Source organism: Lissotriton vulgaris, chromosome 5 (genome assembly GCF_964263255.1).
Source record: "Lissotriton vulgaris chromosome 5, aLisVul1.2, whole genome shotgun sequence".
Classification (NCBI taxonomy): domain Eukaryota; kingdom Metazoa; phylum Chordata; class Amphibia; order Caudata; family Salamandridae; genus Lissotriton; species Lissotriton vulgaris.
Genome location: NC_141693.1, coordinates 1,223,597,693 through 1,223,620,121, shown reverse-complemented (window position 1 = coordinate 1,223,620,121; position 22,429 = coordinate 1,223,597,693). Strand labels below are relative to the sequence as shown.

At 47.6% G+C, this 22,429-nt stretch overlaps 1 protein-coding gene across 2 annotated transcripts in view; it reads right to left on the bottom strand.

Annotated features, from left to right (window-relative positions):
* Positions 1-22,429, bottom strand: part of LOC147712347 (purine nucleoside phosphorylase-like) — an 86,372-nt gene that overhangs the window by 28,303 nt on the left and 35,640 nt on the right. The window contains exon 1 of one of the 2 annotated variants that reach the window (XM_086923043.1): positions 2,706-2,910. The exons of the other annotated variant lie outside the window; for it this stretch is intronic. Within the exon in view, the coding sequence (XP_086779169.1) occupies positions 2,706-2,779 (74 nt within the window). The 5' untranslated portion in view covers positions 2,780-2,910. Of the gene's footprint in view, positions 1-2,705; positions 2,911-22,429 lie in introns of those variants that run through there. 2 annotated transcript variants of the gene reach the window in all.

Below are 22,429 nucleotides of genomic sequence, written 5' to 3'. Positions count from 1 at the left end.
TACCCATCACTCCCCCCCCTAAGGGTCAATATCCTCTCCTTAGCCTCCCCTCTAGATATCTCATCCTTATCTACACTTCCTCACTTGACCTCTACACACTCCCTCTCCCTCAAGCTTTCCACACTTTATCATACTCCTTCCTCTACACACACTGACACTCCAGTCTCAACACATTTACACACGCTCCAGCCTCTACCCAATAACACAAACATACACACTTGCGTCTACAGACGCCCTCTCTTTCCAACCTCCTCATATACACTTTACTCACCCTCCACCTCTCCCATCACTTGCCATCGACTTCACCCACCTGGGTAAAAAAACAAGCATTTTCAATGCTATACGTCCCACATTTGCGAGTGTTTAAACTATTGGCATTGTAAATAACATTGCCTTTTATTTATGTATTTTAAAAGCAACGCATATATAAAAGGCATTGTTATTTTTAATGCCAATGGCTCAAACTCTCCCAAATGTGAGACGTCTAATGGTGGCCATGCCCCTTTCTTTAGATGCTGCTCCTGTATTCAGGTTACAGTGAGCAGCGTCTAAAGAAAAGGGTGCCACCAACATTAAAGTGAAATCATTAAAGAAAATAGTGCTTAACGACTTATAAAGCATACCGTATAACAAAACACGTAAAAAGTCCAGTTGTTATGGGAGGTTACAAATGCAGACAAGGCGGTACCTAGGAGGGACTTTTAAGCCTATTTCACAAAAGAAGAACAAAGATTTAGCAAGGACAGTAACAGGAGCCAATTGAAAAGATGGGCGGAACTTCTATGCCATACCTCAAAGAATGCCTCGAAGAGCCATCCAGGCTCAACCTAAAAAGAAGTGGTCAAATAACTGAAGGCTCAAGGCAGATGTTTTCCTCAGCTCGAAATCCTTTTGGCTCAAAGCGAGCCAAGCTTTCCAGTAGCCACTGCCACCCACCCATGCTCTAACTTCACATGCCAAGAAATAAAGAAAAAGCATTAAACTTTGATGTACAACAAATGAGGGAAAAAGATACCCAATAGTGGCTACACTGTATAAAGTGAAAATAAAAAGCTTGTGATCAATCCCAGTTTCCAGTTCACCAAACTGTAGGTAAAAATATTTTATTTCAAATGCCTCCTATTCTTCATTATCTCACATGAGAGTACCTTGAAAGTTGTGAGTACAGGATGTGAGCTGCATGAAAATCCGATGTATTAAGGTCAAACGCTTCCACAGATTAAGGAAAAACACTTTTCTAATTCTGATGAGTTTGTCCTCATAGTTTTACATAGGTCTGTTGCGCGATTTAAATGCCAAAGGATTTTCATTGTTCAGCTCCTGCACAGGCTCTTAAAGCCCAGCCAGACCCTTCGCTCGGCTCCCCCTGTCCATTTGTTGGCTCGCCCGTCTCTACCAAAAACTCTCACCACAGTCTGTTTCTGGTCTGCTCTCTTTTTGTACATCTCCACACAGTATTCAGCCTCTCTGCACTTTTCATTTCAGCTTCTACTAGAACTCTCCACCCTAAGCCTACACATGCCGTTCTGCTGCCACACGAAATCCGCACAAGTAAACATGCCAAAAGACTAGAGCTGGGCGAGCCACTGAAAGCTCAAACCAGGCTCGAGCCTGAAGCCTGACTCTGGTTCAGCTCAAGGTCCTGTTGGAATCTCCATCCCATAACGAGCCAAGCTTTCATGTGGCTTCTGCCTGCCTCCCACTCTTTAGCTTGGATGTGGCATTGTGGCCTGAGCTGTCGTCTTTGGAACTCGTGAATCAGGTTTAAATCTCGGCATTTGCTCAGCATCCAGTGATTCTGAACAAATAGCTTAATCTTTCCATCCACATAAATAAGGACCTTGTGTAAACCAACTGGCGTAGGTCAAGCATTCCAGTACTTCCCTCCAGTTCCCACTATATACAAATAACAGAAAAAGGTGAAAAAAAGATAAAGAAATATAAATAGATACCCATTTACGGGTTGATTTGTACGAAATAAAACCAAGAACTAGCATAAATCAGGGCTTCCCTGCTCAAACTGTGATTTTAAGCAAATACTTTATTTCACCAAAACTCTTTTCTGTTCATTTTCGTCAGTACACACTTTCAAACATGTGTCTTCATAGCATCAGTTGTACAAAAATATATTGTGCTTGAGTTAATACACTAAAATGTTGCTTTATAGTAATCTCGGACACATACATGATTTACATGGCAGCTATCGTGCATTCTTTGTTCACTAATGGTTTGTGTTTAAAAACTGTTACTTTTAATAAGTGATTCTCAGTGCAGTACTACGCGACGTACTAATAATGTCAAGTCTTCCACCTCTTAATTAAACCTATTTTTTCCATTTTGAAGAAAACGTCATCATGATTTACGAGGTGATTGTTATATGAATTACATAGCCAACATTTTCAGGGCTTAGTCGTGCATGGACTCTAAGATTCTCGTCAGGTGCTTGGCTCGGCTCCGTTTTAATTTTTTGGCTCGGTTACCTCTAGAGACCCGAATCCCACGGGAGATAGACTCCAGAATTTTGAAGGCAAAAACTACTTAAATCTAGCAGTCTCGAGCCTAGTATGACCTTTCATTCAACACAAGTCAATGGGGGAAATACATTTTGTTGGTCTCCACTCTAACCCCCTGAGGGCTCACCCCCAGGGGTTCAATCTCCCCCTCTATATCCCTGCTCATGTTCCCCTCTCGACTTTAATCCTCACCCGCTCCTCGAGCGCACCTCCTCCCCGGGCTCCTCGTGTTCCTTCCTCCGGGGGCTGTGTGGATGCGGGGCCATCACCGTAGCGCGAGACACAGGACTGTCACAGGGCAGACCACCAACTGCAAAGAGCACAAGCTTCCGAAATCACCAGCACGCGTTAGAGACAGCAAGCACGAGGGGGAAGAGCGCGACCTCACAATACCAGACAAATTACACAGCCAAGCGGTTTTAAAAACTCAGTCTATGGGGTTACGTCACACGGCACTCCCATGCCGAGCCCCCTCTGGATCAACACGGAACAGTCATAGATCCGCCCGCCTGACCCCAACATGGCCCCCACCCAGACATCAAAAGTGGCAAAACGCGTGATAGGTTAGCTTCCACATGGTCTAATCCCTGTATTATATAGCACGCACCTCGTGACTTAAATTAATATGGTCATCGTCCTGTGAGCGCAATTTCCTGCCCACGTGTTTATCGATTGTTCCCGTCACTACTTGCAACATAAGGGAAACTCCATTGTGACACAGTTAGCTCTTCGCCGGGGAGACTGATGTGTCCGGTTCCCATGACTTCGCCAAGGGCGGGACCGAGCCGTTGGAAGGGATTGGGTGGTAGTCAATGACGTCATAAACCGTCCCTGTGTATTTATGTACAGCTGTGCTGCTTGAGGTTACCCACACACATAGGCCAAGGTGGGTTATCAGTTGGAATGGCGTGAATAACTCATGCAGTCAAGGTTTTTCTTTGCACGCAAGTAAACTGTAGACATTTTATAAACCGACAGCTCATTCCTAACAAGCATTTGCAATGCAAAAGGTCTCGCATTACTGAAAGTAAACCTATTGCAACATCAGTTCAACTTGACTCGTATACATGTCAATCTTAGTTCCAAATCGATTTATACCGCTTCTGCCCTTTCTAAGCATTATGTATCCAATCTAGTAATACTCAAATTAACCGAACTGGGAAGGATTAATTGGTTTTGCCAGCGTGATCCATACACACGAGACGTCAGCGACAAGTATTAATTAACTGAGCAATGTAGGCACCTTAGAAATACTGTCGAATAGTTCCTATCTGTTTCTGTGCACTTTGTGTTGGCTACAAGGTGGAAGCCGTGCGTGTCACAGCCTACCACAAGTGTTGCACGGATACGGAAAATCGCATTTACGTCTCAGGTAGAGGGGCACTGTGTTGGAGCTCTATTGGGAACCAGGTCAAGTGCCAAATCATGTATAATTAACTATTGTGTACTGGTGTTGACAACATTTTACAGCGATACTTGCAGTGACAATCAGGTACAAATCCAAATTTGCACTGATAAAGCAGCTAAAAATAAAATTGTCTAATTTTTCTACCACTTGGAGGGTCCAAATATTGGTACAAAAATTCCCAGCATCCGGGCAAAACTACATGCCACTTGTGCAGATCACGAGGCTTGGTCTATACAGCCCTCTCCTATCCCCTTGCAGTGCTCTGAAGTGGCCAGCAGACGACCAGTAGTTCTATGAGCTAAAGGGGAGGGCTCCTGCATATGATGACTCTGCGGAGGGGAGCGCCCTACGGACTGTGTTGTACCTGTAGACCGTCGGGGGACTTCGTGGGACCAGGATAACTGCCTACTCCTTGCCTCTGTGGGGCTCATAGACTGTGTGGAACTGTGCTTCTCTGCACCGGCAGGGCTGCGAGCAGCTTGGCAGGGACTCAATTGCCCAGGAGTCCCTGCTCGTAACAGCTGAGGCCGCTCTCCCTGCCGGTCACGCCCCCTGCCCTAGCTCTACTTAAGTGTTTGGAGAGACCGCTGCGCGGTAGCGCGCGGGAGCGCCCGGGGCTAAGCCCGGGCAAAGGGCGGGCCCTCTACGGCCCTCAAAGGCCGGATACGGACGGGACGGGCCACCCCCCTTTCGGTTGACACAATAAAGGCATATTATTCATATGGTAAAGACCCCTTCTATTTACCTGGTTTATATACCTTCGGATTTCTGCATACCCCACGGCCCTATAGCCCATTCCCACCATGACCTCCAAGGGGGACCATACCACCGGTGAAGCGTGCGCTGGGGAAATGTATTCTCTAATAGATGAATTAAATCTTCTTTGTAAAACCAAGTATACCACACTGGAAACTCCACCCATGACTAAAAGTGCAGGTACCCCCATAGATATGGCCACCCCTCCAGATTCCCCAACATTAACTAACTTTTCCCTCAACCCGACCATGTTAAGTACTGAACTTTCTCAGGCTTCCTTCGCGAAAGGGAAACTTAACGATGTTAACCGTGGTGGAAATAAATCCCAAATTGAAAAACAGTCTCGTACCCCATCCTGTGCTAATTTCCCAACGACTCCTCTGATTGCTGAATCTCCCCAAGTACAAACACCCCCCCCCTTCTCCATTTAATACCCCTTATTGAACAAATGGTTAGTGCTATGATAGCCCCACTGTTAGAAAAAATTGTCATTTTAGGGGATAGGCTTTCTGGGATAGAGAAAGCCATTAAGTTAAACTTGCAGGCTGATAAATGTAGTGACGCCTCCAATTGCCCTAAGACATTTCCTACCCGTTTAGGTTTAAATCCACCTGTGCAGGAAAAAACCTGTCAACCACAATCTATTGGCCCTGGCGCCCCAGGGCAACAAACAGCTAAACACCCTGTAAAAGTCCCTCTTTCTCATCCGGCCGCACCCAGAGCAGGCCTAAATAATGTGCATTCCATCCACTTACCACCGGAAGCGGCCCCATACGTGTGCATCCTTGCGGGTGTACCCCCCCTTCCACCTGGCAAAATTGAGAGACAATATGACCTGCTTCATAAAACTAAATTTTGGCTGTCAAAGCATAGGCCACTGCCCCGTAACTTATACGGAGCAATTAGGAGCGTTAGAAGGGTGGGCTGGTTGGGCTCTCTTCCCAAAGATGTGGCGGGGGACTTGGTACTTGTGCGTTTTAGAGATCGAAATATTGTACCTTATTTGAAAACCTGCCCGCCCCAAGTAAGAGATGGCCCAATATCTTTATGGGACCTACATGATTTCTACCCCATAAAACCGTGTTTCCCTCCCTGAATATCTGGAATGAACTTAAGTTATTCTTTATGAATTCCTCCGATACTGCCTAAATCTTTATGTTTGGGACTCTATTTTTCTGTACTTTGGTCTCTTAAAATGTATTTTAATAATTGGTCTGTAAATTGCATCTGCTGTAAACTTTTATGGTTTTTTTTTCAAGAACCGAATAAAGTATTTTGATGATGATGATGATGATGACTCTTGAAGGCCCAGTGATGCTGCGACTGTCTTTGCTAATTATTGTTCTAGATAACGCAAATTCCACACAAGGTCTCAGAGCTCTGTGCACAAGAGGTTGTTCGAACACAAGACAACTGTGAATTGTTTGGTGACACAACAGAGCAGAGCAGATTGTTGACAATGCAATATTGTCCCGAGATTAGCAGTGGATTCCAGAACAAGAAATGTACAATCCTCTCTGTAGAGGATGCTGCAGGGCACACAAAGTAGTTTTATTAACAAACAAATTACACTGAAATGGGTACTTGTGCACTCTAAACTGGAAACATGGTGAATAACACAAGAAACGTGGGATTAGACAGTGCTGCCACATCTGGGACTGATAGAAAGGCCATGATGAGGCAGGACACACAGCTCCTGTCCTGAAGAGCTGGGTGATCCTCTGTCTTGACAAAACACCAGCTGGGTCACGCAGCTTCTCATCCACTTATGGCAAGCGTGTCTCTGAACCTGCGAGAGGAGTAATTAGCCTCTGGCACAACACAGACATCTCTGCCTCAGCAAGGGTTCGGCTGGGAGTTGCCCCAGACCAGACCCACACCCACACCCACCCCTGCATAATACAGCTTCTCTTCAACTTCACTCAATCTTTTCTAAAAAAAAAAAAAAAAATGACTGCTACACGTTTTACATTTTGTACATTTACTTTAGGTACAATCCCGGCACCGGGCTTTGGCTGTAAACATCTTCAGCTAAAGCACGGCTGCCGTGATTGCTTTAAAAATAAAAAAATAGTAAAAAAAATGCTTTTCTATTTCCTTTCTTATGAAGCAATCGCAGCAACACGCTTTAGCCTAAGATGTTTAAAGCTAAACCGCGAGTGCCGTCATTGCATGCAAAGGACTAAACAGGAAAAAAGGCATGCAGTAGTCCGGGCTGCAAATACATTACAACCTCAAGCACTATTTCCTTAAATGGTTTTCTCCTGCCTCCTTTTGCTGGTAGAAGAAAACCATTTAAGAAAATAGTGCTTGAGGCTGTAATTATCACAAATGGAGTAACACCACAAGTGAGAGGGCCAGTCCTCAAGAGATGTTACAAAAGGAGACCAGGGGGTACCAAGGAGGGACTAATAAGCCTATTCACTAATGAAAAGTAACAACTTAGAATGGACAGTAACAGCAGCCAATTGAAAAGATAGGCGGGAAATGGGAAGAGCTTCAAGTCCATACCTGAATACACCATGCCTCACAGAACAGCGAATGCGCTGACCAGGCTCGACCTAAAAAAGAGACGGGTAGCAACAAATCTTATTCCGTGGGCCTATGTCATGGATCCAGGTGGTCCCACAATTGTAAGGCTTTACTACATACCTTTTTTGTTTGTTAGCAATCCATTTTATTCAATTGTGAAAACAGGACTGCAAGTTCTTGAGAAGGGCTATTGTTGTAAAAGTGTGTTTCGCGTTAGGGATGCACATTCTAATAGGGCAAGAGGCGTAGTTAATTAAAAAAAAGTGTTCCTAGGCTGTCTGTGGTGATAGCAGAGAGGCACATCTTCTCTGCAGCAAGCTGTGTTGTGTTCTGTAGTTACAATAAAAATAGGATAGATATCCGTGTTTTACACCTTAAAGTGAATTTTCCTACAATGTTTCTAAGTATTGGTTCCTAGAACAGGCTTCTTTAAGAACTAGCCCGTGAACTACAGGTAGCTCTCCAGCTACCTGTAAATAGGTCTCTAGTGTGCCGCACAGCTTACTAAATCAGAAGCTTTTGCATGGTTTAATTATTATATGTACACGAAAACAGAAAAACATGTACTCAAGATAAAAATGTATTTTCAAAACTTTTTTCAGAAGCTTATGTTTTGAGAAAAAGGGTTGAATTTGCAAAATATATTTAAAGCTGACACACGAGTGATTAGTCATGTGGCAGAGGGGAAACATATTACTCGGTAGCCAAGGGCATTGCAGCTGGGGCTGTGATGTATAACCCATGTACAGGCATTCAAAACTGATAGACGCCTTTTTTTACACTACTGCAAAAAACCCTGACTGATTCAATAAAGTGATCCGTACTGGCAATTGTGCATGGGGTGGCCACCACTGTAATTGTGCCCGATATGGCTACTATTACAACACTAAAGATATTAGTAGCGCTGGATGATTTTCAATAAATATAAGTAGGTCTTGTTACAAAAAAGGTTGGAGACCCTGCTCTAGAGCCCTTAAATCTCACATCCCACCTTAGCCCTTTGGAGAAATGTAAGTTTACTTGCATCCCCTGGCTCCTCGTCCTCAATAAGTGTAATTCCACGATAACTGCTATGCAGAGTTCACACACATGATGTAAAGGTCCTAATTACAGATTGAAAGAATGCCTGGCTGCCGTCATGCTATGCCCAGTCTGAGGTGTAAATGTGAATCAAGGAGGGAGGTCACTCCCAAGCCACAAATGAATCCTCTTGATGTCAATCGTGGCTTGGGCGTCCTTGCTGTGGTTGGTACAATGAAACATTGCCCATAACAAGCATTGAAAATGCAATAGGTCTCGCAGCATTAGAGTTAGTGCTTTTAGAATTGTTTATGGGCTTTTTTTGTAAATCTTTAGCATTTTTTTTTCCTGTAGCCAATGCTAAAGAATTAGAAATAAAAAAAGCCATAAACAATTCTAAAAGCTCTAACTCAAATGCTCCGAGACCTATTGCACTGTGTGAGGGTGAGGGGTTGAGGGTGAGTGAGGGTCAGGGTGGGTGAGGGTGAATGAGGGTGAGTGAGGGTGAGTGAGGGTGAGTGAGGGGTTGAGGGTGAGTGAGGGGTTGAGGGTGAGTGAGGGGTTGAGGGTGAGTGAGAGTGAGTGAGGGTGAGTGAGGGTGAGTGTGAGTTAGGGTGAGGGGTTGAGGGTGGGTGAGGGGTTGAGGGTGAGTGAGGATGAGTGAGGGGTTGAGGGTGAGTGAGGGTGAGTGAGTGAGGGTGAGTGAGGGTGAGTGAGGGTGAGTGAGAGTGAGTGAGAGTGAGGGTGAGTGAGGGGTTTAGGGTGAGTGAGTGAGGGTGAGGGGTTGAGGGTGAGGGGTTGAGGGTGAGGGGTTGAGGGTGAGGGGTTGAGGGTGAGGGGTTGAGGGTGAGTAAGGGTGAGTGAGAGTGAGTGAGAGTGAGGGTGAGTGAGGGGTTGAGGGTGAGTGAGTGAGGGTGAGGGGTTGAGGGTGAGGGGTTGAGGGTGAGGGGTTGAGGGTGAGGGGTTGAGGGTGAGTGAGTGAGGGTGAGGGGTTGAGGGTGAGTGAGGGTGAGGGGTTGAGGGTGAGTGAGGGTGAGGGGTTGAGGGGGAGGGGTTGAGGGTGGGTGAGGGGTTCAGGGTGAGGGGTTGAGGGGTTGAGGGTGAGTGAGGGGTTGAGGGTGAGTGAGGGGTTGAGGGGGAGGGGTCGAGGGGGAGGGGTTGAGGGTGAGTGAGGGTGAGTGAGTGAGAGTGAGGGGTTGAGGGTGAGTGAGTGAGGGTGAGGGGTTGAGGGTGAGGGGTTGAGGGTGAGGGGTTGAGGGTGAGTGAGTGAGGGGTTGAGGGTGAGGGGTTGAGGTTGAGGGTGGTTGAGTGAGGATGAGTGAGAGTGAGGGTTAGTGAGGGGTTGAGGGTGAGGGGTTGAGGGTGAGTGAGTGAGGGTGAGGGGTTGAGGGTGAGTGAGGGTGAGGGGTTGAGGGTGAGTGAGGATGAGTGAGAGTGAGGGTGAGTGAGGGGTTGAGGGTGAGGGGTTGAGGGTGAGGGTGAGTGAGGGGTTGAGGGTGAGTGAGGGTGAGTGAGGGTGAGGGGTTGAGGGGGAGGGGTTGAGGGGGAGGGGTCGAGGGGGAGGGGTTGAGGGGTTGAGGGGTTGAGGGTGAGTGAGGGTGAGTGAGTGAGGGTGAGGGGTTGAGGGTGAGTGAGTGAGGGTGAGGGGTTGAGGGTGGGTGAGTGAGGGTGAGGGTTTGAGGGTGAGGGGTGTCCCCAAACAGAAAGTTCCAAACTTTGCCAATGTCAACATTGAATGAGTTTGCTCAAGCAGCGATTTGCTCCTTTGGCATACACAGAACTAAAGATGCTTAATAAAATCTTTTTTTTATGTCCGAAATACAAGTGCCAGACATGCAAGTTACTGAGGCTCCTTGTTTGAGGAATTTGATAGATGATAAATCTCAACAACTATGGAGCCTACTAATCAGTTTACAAAGCGCAGAATAATACATGCGTAAAGACACGGTTTACGGAACAAGAACTACATGCTTATAGCGGTATCTTTTTTTTAGTTTTATATAGCGCGAACTAGACCCGAAGATATCGGGTATAAGAGCACGTTACATGAGCACCAGTTTTGTTACAGATGGACACATTCATATTTTTTGTTTGTTTGGGACGGGGAGATTACTTAGGTAATTTGCCAAGAATCAAGAGGATGTTGAGCGTCGTTCCCGATACTCGAACCCGAGCTCCCAGCTTTAGAGGTCGATCGCGCGAGCCTTAAGCCTACATCCTCTGTATAAAAGAGTTAAAGAACACAGTTTTAACTGACTTAAACATATATTTTTTTAAACAAGTAATGAAAATCGAATGCATAAATTGAAAGCGGGATAAACATGAACCAATTGCCGCTGCTGTTCATCAGCAGCGAAGATTTTCTACACTCTAGGGCACTTCGATATTACTAAGCTTTACACATTCTAGCCGGTCGTGTTCTAGCTGGCACTTTTCGATTCAATAAAACTTTTAGCTACACATACCTAACCCCACGAAATCTAGAGCGATGGGATCTATGGCTCTGTCTTACATTTTCCACAGCAATTGTTATGAATGAAATTCCTTACACACCCAAACTTAGAAAATAAGTTCTACGATAAGGTGGGAAGAAGAAAGTCGTCATTCACAATAGTAAAGCCTTACTTCTGTTAGAATGCTTCTGTAAGGAGGATAGACAGGGAAACGACAAGGGGTTACAAATATCACACCATGGTCTGGGCGAATTGTATATATATATATATATATAACATATTATATAAGGAAGCTGCCGGGCATTATAAACACCGCCACGGTCCTACCTAAAAGAAGTCACGGTGTAGCCATGTCGAAGTCGGGTCCGTAACAGTCTGTGCCCCTGACTGGGCCGGCTGTGTTGTGGATGAGAAGAGGAGAGTCTGAGTGCAGCAAACCCGGATGAGTCTGGCATTATCTACCTGCCAATGCCATGCGCCGCTCCCTCGTCTGCCCCGGATCTCAAACCGTGGCTCCCGGTGATTGGTTTGCTCGTGGCTCCATCTAGATTCACACCAATCACAGTCAGACGGGTAGCCAGAAACCGAGCAACCGCTGTAGTTGGATGGACATCATTGGATGACTGCAGCACAGACCCAAAAGAAAGACTTCGAAGGTGTGCTAAATAGCGAGGCGAAATGAATGACTGCAGCACAGACCCAAAAGAAAGACTTCGAAGGTGTGCTAAATAGCGAGGCGAAATGAAAATTGATGTACTCACTTTCAACTCTGTCCACACACGTGTTAGTTATAAACATGGTCTCAAAATATTGTCTAGTCTGTGGTACATTTTTCTAAAAAAATTGCGAATAAACGTGAATGGGGGGAGGAGGGAGGAGAAATGCGTCTCGGCCGGAGCAGGGAGAGCGGGCTTTGGAATGTAATTGACACGGCCGGCCGGTCGTGAAACTGAAAGCATGGCCGGCCGGCCGTGAAAGCCTTTGATGCGGCAGGGGAAATGCGAGACGGCGGGAAGGGGAGGGGGCGGAGCGGGTAAACAAAGACGGACGTGCGCGCGCTTTTAAGCTCAATGCGCATGCGCATTGAGCTTAAAAGTCACGGGCAATGCAAGGAATCGCCACGATTCCTTGCAGTGTGGATAAAGAGTTGATAAGCCCCCATAGTCTCGCTTGCTCGATGCGCATGCGCATCGACAGGCGAGACCTAAAAACGGGTGATCGAAGAGGAGACTGCCTTGGGGAGTGCGCAGGGCTCCGACACAACACATCAAATATGTGAATGAGACTGGCCGGGTGACTGAGGGGTGTATGCCTGACTAGTCTGAGAGTTTTGTAGAAGTGCTCTGGAAGAATGAGGGGCGACCAATTAGTCTGCAGTGTTGGGAGTTTCCTTGAACAACTGCAGCTGCAGCCTTTGCATCTAGCACTTCAGTATTCACTGACAGCAGGGGAAGGTATGACATTAGTTATTACCCTCATCTGCTGTCCCTAGCTAGACTGTAGACATGTTCCTCCTTTCATAGTCCATTGCTATTGGAGCAACTAGTAACATGAATTCATCTTTTCTGTAAGGTGGCCTTCAGTTTAGAACAGGACATATTTCCACTTACGGATGAATGGAGGAGCCCAATCTGTTCTTTTGCTCCTCCATTCAAATACTGTGATTGCTTGAGAGTTCTTGCGACTAGACGTAGACACCGAATTTATCCAAAAGTGCTGTTCTCCTCCACGTTCTTCTCAACACTCCCATCATATGTGCCTTCTGGTACAGATTTTCCGAAAATCATGTTTAACCCTTACTATTTTCTCAAGTCAGACATATTCCGAATAATAGAACGCTGATCCAATAGTACAGAGACTATTGTTCACTTGAGTAGCTTATATAGTTGTGTCTTCAAAGGTGGTATAATTTTTTTCACCTCCCAGTTGAGTACTTGGGCCATAGCTTCTTTTTTTGTCTTAGCTTTTTATTGGTTTATTTCTGCGGTAGTCTTCTTGTGTCTTTATTTTAGTGATCAGCTCATTGGAGATTGCATCCCAAAAAGATTTAATATGTAATATCACCCTGTGGTGCATTCTGGGTTGCTTAACTTTGCAGGTATTCTGGGTAATTCTTTTGAGGCGCATTGTGCATTGACTATTCGTGTTGGGTAGTGTAGTCTTTTTTTCTTTGCTGTTTTGAATATTGGTTTATATGCCCTGTTATGGCTTAGTAGAACGATTTTACCCTTCTAGTCATTTGACTTTCCCCATTTACGTTGTAATGCCCCCAAATATTTTTTTCAGTTTCTTTATTTTTGTCTTTATTACATTGGGCTTTGTTCTTTGTTAAGCTGCTGTGAAAGTCTTCCCTGGTATCTATTTGCTCACGCCATTGGTGAGCCAGTTGTAGAACATGGCCATTTGAACTCTGTAAGATAATTGGGTGAGGTATGAATCCAATGTTCTGACGCTTACTTTTTTCCATTGTCTGTAACTAATATTTTTCTGGGTCATCTCAGTTTAGCTGTATTTGGCGTAGAGGTTAATGTTGAAAGAGATAACCTGGTGGTCGCTGTAGATTATGGCAGATTTTATTGCAACAGTGGTATGTACATGGATGGTAAGATTACATTCAGGTGTGTCCTTCTGTAGGTTTTGATCCTAGTACAAGTTCATAGAAGTTTAAGGCCTTTTTTTTAAACCCAGATGGTCAAGAATGTCAATGTCCTCTAAGGTATGTACATTGCTGTGGTTTAATGTGGTCTCTATTACATCAGTTAATTCATGCTTGAAACTCCTGTCACTTGGAGGTGATCTTTATTTCAGAAGGACTAAGCAAGAAAAAGTAGGAATGGGAAAATGTCTAACCAGTATAGATTCACGTTCAGCGAAGGTACAAATTTTCAATATTTGTGTGTCCATTGTTTTTTTTAAACAACTGTAGCCAACCCTTGTCTTTTTGAGGTGGTTGCTTTAGATGGTACCATGTTCTGGGAGGACGGCATCATGACAGGTTGGGCAGGCGTTGCTGAGCCAGGTTTCTGTTATGAAGAGAAGTTCTCGTGATAAGACCCAGATCAAGTCATCGGTGGTTAGACTCTTCTATTTGTGGACTGGGTGGTGAGAAGGCAGTTCAGCTGCTGTCACAGGCCCCATTATTATACTAAGGTGAAACAGAAAGAGATGGGGAAACGGAACAGGTGAGGCGCATAGGAGCGGTATCTGGGCTGAGGATGGGAGAGCACTTGGGGCCGACCTTAGATAGTTTGTGATTTTTCTAATACTACTTTGATTAGGTCTGCTGTATTTTGAGTATTTTTACAAGCCTATGTCATGGATTTTGGTTATTTTTTGTTTACAATGCGGCGCACCATGGCGCAAGGAGAGACAGATGCGTGGCGCATCTGTCAACGTATGGGTGATGAAGTGCTCAAGTCATGTCGCAAGCGCGACGCAACTCCAGCACTGCTCAGGGGCATCCTATACTTGCAATGCTGCGTCACTCCTTACTCCTGTCACAAGCAGGCGTATGGTTTTGACGCAGCATGGACGTAAAAGTGACTCAGTGAAATCATGTAGATTTCACTGCGTCACTTTTAACGGGGCTTCCTTGCGATGGAACGCCCACCCTGCTTACATTATACCTGTCGTAGGTATAATGTAGCGCAGGGCTTTAAACGTGACGCATCTCACTACATGCGTCACGTTGTAAATCTGTTGCATAGAGGCACATGGGTTACGACGCAGCTGCATCACAGAAGTGACGCAACAGTGTTGTAAAGATGATGCAAGGGGCTTGTAAATCTGCCCTATAGTATTTCCACCCCTCACTGTTCTTTCGTTTTACCACATGATTCTGTGCCATCAGTGCACAAATTATCTAGTCCTGGACTACTGAATGATTTTTCTGTTGCATCTACTCAATTGGCTCAATTAAACTGAACCAACACTACAACTCCCTGGACACAGCTACTTAGCAACTTTAAGGCCAAGATTGCAAACCGTTTTCCTGAGACCTGGTAACTCTCTGCTTTCCGTTTTTGCTTAGGAGGGGACCTTTTGCAATCGCTCAGCACTTTTGGTTGAATGCGTGCATGTTTTGCATTGGTTTGTATTGCCACTTGTGCACGTTTGGCGTTTACCTTGCGGGAGCAAGCAGCGGCGCCATCTGTTGGTAATTATCGCGCCGCTTTAATTTTCGCTGCCGCGGGGCTGCGCTTGTTGTTCTTGTAAGTAAAGTGATATTTTGGTTATTGCAAGTTACATGAGGTTTTCGGAAAGGTGACTTTTTGGCTGTTTTATCAAAATTGTGTTGTCTGCAGGTTTTAGCTGCTCCAGACAGTTTTTGGTTAAATGAGTCTGTTTGCTCTGAATGTTGATTTTTTAAATTTATTTTTCGAGTACAGTGCTGATCAAAGGGTGGTGATGAAAAGGCGTAGTCTATTTTTAGCATTCAAAGTTCGTTTTCTGCTGTGAATAAATGAGCTAGTTAGCTGAAAAGGAAAGTATGCAAAATCAAATGTGTAAAGTTCCCGTTTCATAATTAACAATAGAGATGTGATTACCATGAATTATGGACCGTAATTCAGGTGTATGACGTCACTGATGCAAATTTTAGGTTGTAAAACTACTGCTGGTTGTACGATAACTATCGCCAAAAATGCACTTAAAGATATTCTGTCCCGGCGTATTTTAAATAAACATCAATGCACTATTTATTTATTGCTGCTCTCCACAGAAAAGTGAAAGGCAACAGCCTCAGAAAGTAAAGTGCAGGTCTCCTGTCTCGCACACAAAGCGCCGAATCGCCACAAGGCACTTTATAATAAGATACAAAATATGCACGTACTTTGCTGTTTATACTTGTGGTAGGTGATTTCTTTTGCAAGTTTTGTATTTAAGGCGCGTATTCATTGTTTGTATTATTTTATGCTATAAAGAGTCTTTAAGGCGCTGGACACAGCCATAACGTCTAAAAAGATGTTTGTGGAACATGTCTTTCTGAGCTCAGCCACAAGTTACGCCCCCACTCTTTGGGAAGTTCGTTCATTACTGGGCAGGAATAAAAAATGCTTCAGTTTTCTTGATGTCGCGGTTGAAAGTACATTTCTTTTCTCCCCTAGATCGTTGAAACGCGTCTTCCTGTTTCAAGGCACTTTTGTGGCATTCAAGGATTTAGCGATTTCCAATGGTGCAGATTTCACAGACACCTAAACATTAAGGGGCGTTGTTACTTGCTCCAGGTGGCGACAGTAAAAAAAAACAAGCATTGGCATAGCCAATAGGTCTCGCCTTTGACTAAACACTTATAAGTTCCCAAAGGCGAGACCAATTGGCTATGCCAATGCTTGTTACTATTGCTCTCGTCTTCTTCCTCCTCGTTCTCAGTTCTGGCTTCTTCCTTCCATTTTGTCCTCCCATCCTCGGTCCCTTTCCTTTTCCTTGTTCCCCTCATTCCCACCCCTCATTTCCTGGACTGTGTAATCCTCTTTCCTTCTCCCACTCTCTCTTTTCCCTGGTTCTCCTTGGTTCCTCTGCTTCCTTTATACTCTGTTCTCTTGCCATCTCACCTTCTCTCTCTTCCACCTTTCTCCTCCGCTGTTGAGTCTTAAAGTATCCTGAAGACGGGTCTGAGAAGGACTGGCTCCCTGTCTTTTTCTTTTTATAAATGTGCAATGTTAGATGGCCTTGGAAGATGGAAATCCTAAAAAAATACAATCTAAGGAGCAGTTTAAAATGTTTTGGTTCAAATGCAATCAGTTTGAAAAGTTGAAAGAAAAGAAAATCACTTTGAAATTGTTAACTGTGCATGTGTTTTACATCTTATCTAGGCAGCAGCTGCAGCCTTCTGCTGAGACTGAACGGAACCAATGCTAGCTCACCCTCCCACAAACCCCACACTCCTCCACCATTCCACCCGGCACATTCAATTGTTGGTATTGAGCGGTAGCAGCTGCTTTTGCTGTCTTCTTATATTATAGCCCTGACACTGCTCTTGCTACCCCGGACACTGCTCTTGCTACCACGAATCTCAGGGGCCATGAAAACAGCTACAGAACATAAAGCAACTCTAGGTCATTTATGTAGCATTTCTTACCGTTCACCTGAACCATCAGTAGATAATAGGCAACTGTTGAGGGATTAAGAGTGGGACAGGGGATCAACGCTGTGATGTCATCAAAGATCAAATGGGGCGTGATGTAATTTCATGACCCCTTTCTTCACCTTAAGATAAACCCTTCTTCTCTTGGGATAAGAGAATGGGACTCTTTTTAATGAGCCGCGACACAGCCAAGTTTGGTCGGATCTTAAGATCTGGAAGTATATTCCAAGTGATGCTAGATTTGATGTGGGCTATGGTATGACCTATCTTAGACCGAAGAGCAGTCCTCCTCAAACATAGATACATCTTTCCTGTCAGAGGTCAAAATACCCAGTGCCAGTGAGACACAACCTGTTTGTGGAAGTTTATTCTATTCCTAAGGCTTCTCTCTCATTTCCTCTCTTCTTATCTTTTTCATAGGGAAATGAAGGGGAGTGTGCCTATTAATCTCCATCTGTAACTCCGCCAATTCTTTCTTCCTCTTGAGGGCTGGGAGGGGAATTTGTCGGTCTGGGAGAGGCATCTGATGAAGTCTGAGTGTGCACGCTGTTAGCATAATGGCTGTAGACACTGTTAGAATGGCGAAGGTCTCATCTCCTGGTGGCCTTGGATTTTGTGGGCCTAGGATTCTAACAGGCCACCATGATGATTAGTTAATCTTTACGCAGACTCTGATTCCTCCCTATGACATAACTGCACAGGAGCTAGGTCTAGGTCTAAATCAAGAACTACCTGCCCACGCTATGCAGGCCTAAACCGAGGGCTAGCTACCAGAGCTTGCTTGGAACCTAGCCTCTCAGGACTAACTTCCAAATTTACAGGTCTTGAACTGAGGCATCACTCCACAGTCCTTGAAGTGAGGAAGTAGAAACAAAACCATGCACCTAGGTGCACTCTCCAGACCTTGAACTGTGGTCCTACTCACCAGGCCTTGAACTGGGCCTATTCCTGGGCGCACCCGAATCTACCCTGAATAGACTGCAGCAAGTGCAGAACGCGGCTGCCAGGCTTTTGACGGGTCTCCCTAGGCGTCAATCTGCCCGCCCGGCGTTGAGGGCACTGCACTGGCTCCCTGTGAGGGACAGGGTGAAATTCAAGTCACTCTGCATCGCCCACAAAGTTCTGCACGGGGTGGGTCCACCTATTCTGGAGGAGATGGTCCAGCCCTATAAGGCCTCTCGCTCCCTTCGCTCTGACCACCAACATCTCCTTCAGGTTGGCAGGGTGAAAAAGGCAAGAACTGGTGGCAGAAGGTTTTCAATAAATGTGGCCTCCTTGTGGAACTCACTGCCCTTACAACTGCGCTCCGAAGCCAGTCTTCTTAGGTTCCGTAAACTTTTAAAAACTTTTTTGTTCTCTGTTTAATTTTTGCATTCTTTTAGTAGTGTTATGTTCTGATAAGCGCGGGGATGCCTATTGGTAACCAGGCGCTATACAAAACTCAGAATAATAATAATAATAATTGTGGCGCTGCTCTCCAGACCTTGAACTGTGGTCCTGCTCACCAGGCCTTGAACTGTGGCGCTGCTCTCCAGGCCTTGAACTGTGGCGCTGCTCTCCAGACCTTGAACTGTGGCGCTGCTCTCCAGGCCTTGAACTGTGGCGCTGCTCTCCAGACCTTGAACTGTGGTCCTGCTCTCCAGACCTTGAACTGTGGTCCTGCTCTCCAGGCCTTGAATTGTGGCGCTGCTCTCCAGGCCTTGAACTGTGGCGCTGCTCTCCAGACCTTGAACTGTGGTCCTGCTCTCCAGACCTTGAACTGTGGCGCTGCTCTCCAGACCTTGAACTGTGGCGCTGCTCTCCAGGCCTTGAACTGTGGCGCTGCTCTCCAGACCTTGAACTGTGGTCCTGCTCTCCAGACCTTGAACTGTGGTCCTGCTCTCCAGGCCTTGAATTGTGGCGCTGCTCTCCAGGCCTTGAACTGTGGCGCTGCTCTCCAGGCCTTGAACTGTGGTCCTGCTCTCCAGGCCTTGAACTGTGGTCCTGCTCTCCAGGCCTTGAACTGTGGTCTTGCTCTCCAGACCTTGCACTGTGGCGCTGCTCTCCAGACCTTGAACTGTGGCGCTGCTCTCCAGGCCTTGAACTGTGGTCCTGCTCTCCAGGCCTTGAATTGTGGCGCTGCTCTCCAGGCCTTGAACTGTGGCGCTGCTCTCCAGACCTTGAACTGTGGTCCTGCTCTCCAGACCTTGAACTGTGGCGCTGCTCTCCAGACCTTGAACTGTGGTACTGCTCTCCAGGCCTTGAACTGTGGTCCTGCTCTCCAGGCCTTGAACTGTGGTCCTGCTCACCAGCCTTGAACTGTGGTCCTGCTCTCCAGGCCTTGAACTTTGGTCCTGCTCTCCAGGCCTTGAACTGTGGTCCTGCTCTCCAGGCCTTGAACTGTGGTCCTGCTCACCAGGCCTTGAACTGTGGCGCTGCTCTCCAGACCTTGAACTGTGGTCCTGCTCTCCAGGCCTTGAACTGTGGCCCTGCTCTCCAGGCCTTGAACTGTGGTGCTGCTCGAACTGTGGCCCTGCTCTCCAGGCCTTGAACTGTGGCGCTGCTCTCCAGGCTTGAACTGTGGCGCTGCTCTCCAGGCCTTGAACTGTGGCGCTGCTCTCCAGACCTTGAACTGTGGTCCTGCTCTCCAGACCTTGAACTGTGGTCCTGCTCTCCAGGCCTTGAATTGTGGCGCTGCTCTCCAGGCCTTGAACTGTGGCGCTGCTCTCCAGACCTTGAACTGTGGTCCTGCTCTCCAGACCTTGAACTGTGGCGCTGCTCTCCAGACCTTGAACTGTGGCGCTGCTCTCCAGGCCTTGAACTGTGGCGCTGCTCTCCAGACCTTGAACTGTGGTCCTGCTCTCCAGACCTTGAACTGTGGTCCTGCTCTCCAGGCCTTGAATTGTGGCGCTGCTCTCCAGGCCTTGAACTGTGGCGCTGCTCTCCAGGCCTTGAACTGTGGTCCTGCTCTCCAGACCTTGAACTGTGGTGCTGCTCTCCAGGCCTTGAACTGTGGTCCTGCTCTCCAGGCCTTGAACTGTGGTCTTGCTCTCCAGACCTTGCACTGTGGCGCTGCTCTCCAGACCTTGAACTGTGGCGCTGCTCTCCAGGCCTTGAACTGTGGTCCTGCTCTCCAGACCTTGAACTGTGGCGCTGCTCTCCAGACCTTGAACTGTGGTGCTGCTCTCCAGGCCTTGAACTGTGGTCCTGCTCTCCAGGCCTTGAACTGTGGTCCTGCTCACCAGGCCTTGAACTGTGGTCCTGCTCTCCAGGCCTTGAACTTTGGTCCTGCTCTCCAGGCCTTGAACTGTGGTCCTGCTCTCCAGGCCTTGAACTGTGGTCCTGCTCACCAGGCCTTGAACTGTGGCGCTGCTCTCCAGACCTTGAACTGTGGTCCTGCTCACAAGGCCTTGAACTGTGGCGCTGCTCTCCAGACCTTGAACTGTGGCGCTGCTCTCCAGACCTTGAACTGTGGTGCTGCTCTCCAGGCCTTGAACTGTGGCGCTGCTCTCCAGGCCTTGAACTGTGGCGCTGCTCTCCAGGCCTTGAACTGTGGTCCTGCTCTCCAGACCTTGAACTATGGTCCTGCTCTCCAGGCCTTGAACTGTGGCGCTGCTCTCCAGACCTTGAACTGTGGTCCTGCTCTCCAGGCCTTGAACTGTGGTCCTGCTCTCCAGGCCTTGAACTGTGGTCCTGCTCACCAGGCCTTGAACTGTGGCGCTGCTCTCCAGGCTTGAACTGTGGCACTGCTCTCCAGGCCTTGGACTGTGGCGCTGCTCTCCAGGCTTGAGCTGTGGTGCTGCTCTCCAGACCTTGAACTGTGGCGCTGCTCTCCAGGCCTTGAACTGTGGTGCTGCTCTCCAGGCCTTGAACAGTGGTCCTGCTCTCCAGGCCTTGAACTGTGGTCCTGCTCACCAGGCCTTGAACTGTGGCGCTGCTCTACAGGCCTTGAACTGTGGTCCTGCTCTCCAGGCCTTGAACTGCGGTCCTGCTCTCCAGGCCTTGAACTGTGGCGCTGCTCTCCAGGCCTTGAACTGTGGCGCTGCACTCCAGGATTGAACTGTGGTCCTGCTCTCCAGGCCTTGAACTGTGGCACTGCTCTCCAGGCCTTATGCCTTGAACTGTGGCCCTGCTCTCCAGGCCTTATGCCTTGAACTGTGGCGCTGCTCTCCAGGCCTTATGCCTTGAACTGTGGCGCTGCTCTCCAGGCCTTGAACTGTGGCGCTGCTTTCCAGGCCTTGAATTGTGGCGCTGCTCTCCAGGCCTTGAACTGTGGTCCTGCTCTCCAGGCCTTGAACTGTGGCGCTGCTCACCAGGCCTTGAACTGTGGCGCTGCTCTCCAGGCCTTGAACTGTGGCGCTGCTCTCCAGGCCTTAGGCTTTGAACTGTGGCCTTGCTCTCCAGGCCTTGAACTGTGGCGCTGCTCTCCAGGCCTTGAACTGTGGCGCTGCTCTCCAGGCCTTGAACTGTGGTGCTGCTCTCCAGGCCTTGAACTGTGGTGCTGCTCTCCAGGCCTTGAACTGTGGTCCTGCTCTCCAGGCCTTGAACTGTGGTGCTGCTCTCCAGGCCTTGAACTGTGGCCCTGCTCTCCAGGCCTTGAACTGTGGCGCTGCTCTCCAGGCCTTGAACTCTGGAGCTGCTCTCCAGGCCTTGAACTGTGGTCCTGCTCTCCAGGCCTTGAACTGTGGCGCTGCTCTCCAGGTCTTGAACTGTGGTCCTGGTCTCCAGGCCTTGAACTGCAGCGCTGCTCTCCAGGCCTTGAACTGTGGCGCTGCTCTCCAGGCCTTGAACTGTGGCGCTGCTTTCCAGGCCTTGAACTGTGGCCCTGCTCTCCAGGCCTTGAACTGTGGTGCTGCTCGAACTGTGGCCCTGCTCTCCAGGCCTTGAACTGTGGCGCTGCTCTCCAGGCTTGAACTGTGGCGCTGCTCTCCAGGCCTTGAACTGTGGCGCTGCTCTCCAGGCTTGAACTGTGGCGCTGCTCTCCAGGCTTGAACTGTGGCGCTGCTCTCCAGGCTTGAACTGTGGCGCTGCTCTCCAGGCCTTGAACTGTGGCGCTGCTCTCCAGGCTTGAACTGTGGCGCTGCTCTCCAGGCTTGAACTGTGGCGCTGCTCTCCAGGCTTGAACTGTGGCGCTGCTCTCCAGGCCTTGAACTGTGGCCCTGCTCTCCAGGCCTTGACCGAGGTCTGCTTTCCCAGTCATAGGCGGAGGCCTATCTTCCCAGGCCTTAATGATCGTCGAGCTCCTCATGCTTTTAATTTAGACCTTTCTAGGCAGGCGTTGCTCTGAAATAGTGTCATAGGGACTTGTTTCTGGAACATGCTGTACCCAAACATCCCCATGGGCTGATGAGGGCATAGGTAATAACGTCAGCAGAGTGAAAAAAACATAATATTATGGTCGTGCTATCACATGTACAGCTCAATGTCCAGTAGTTCACACGGGAGAAACGGTAGGCTTTTCAACCAAAAGTTATTTTTTAACAGAAAACAGGAAGGTATAACTGTGTGACAGGCCACTGGAGTCAGACAAGCATGACGCTCAGGTGTGACTCTCGCCCCTGAGTAACCTTTTCAGACTTACTTCCCACTTCTATATACACACAAAGCAGGCTACAGAGGCACAACGAATGAATGTGCAGCGAAGGGTGAAAGTAGTGTTACTGTTGTCAAACTATGTATGCCT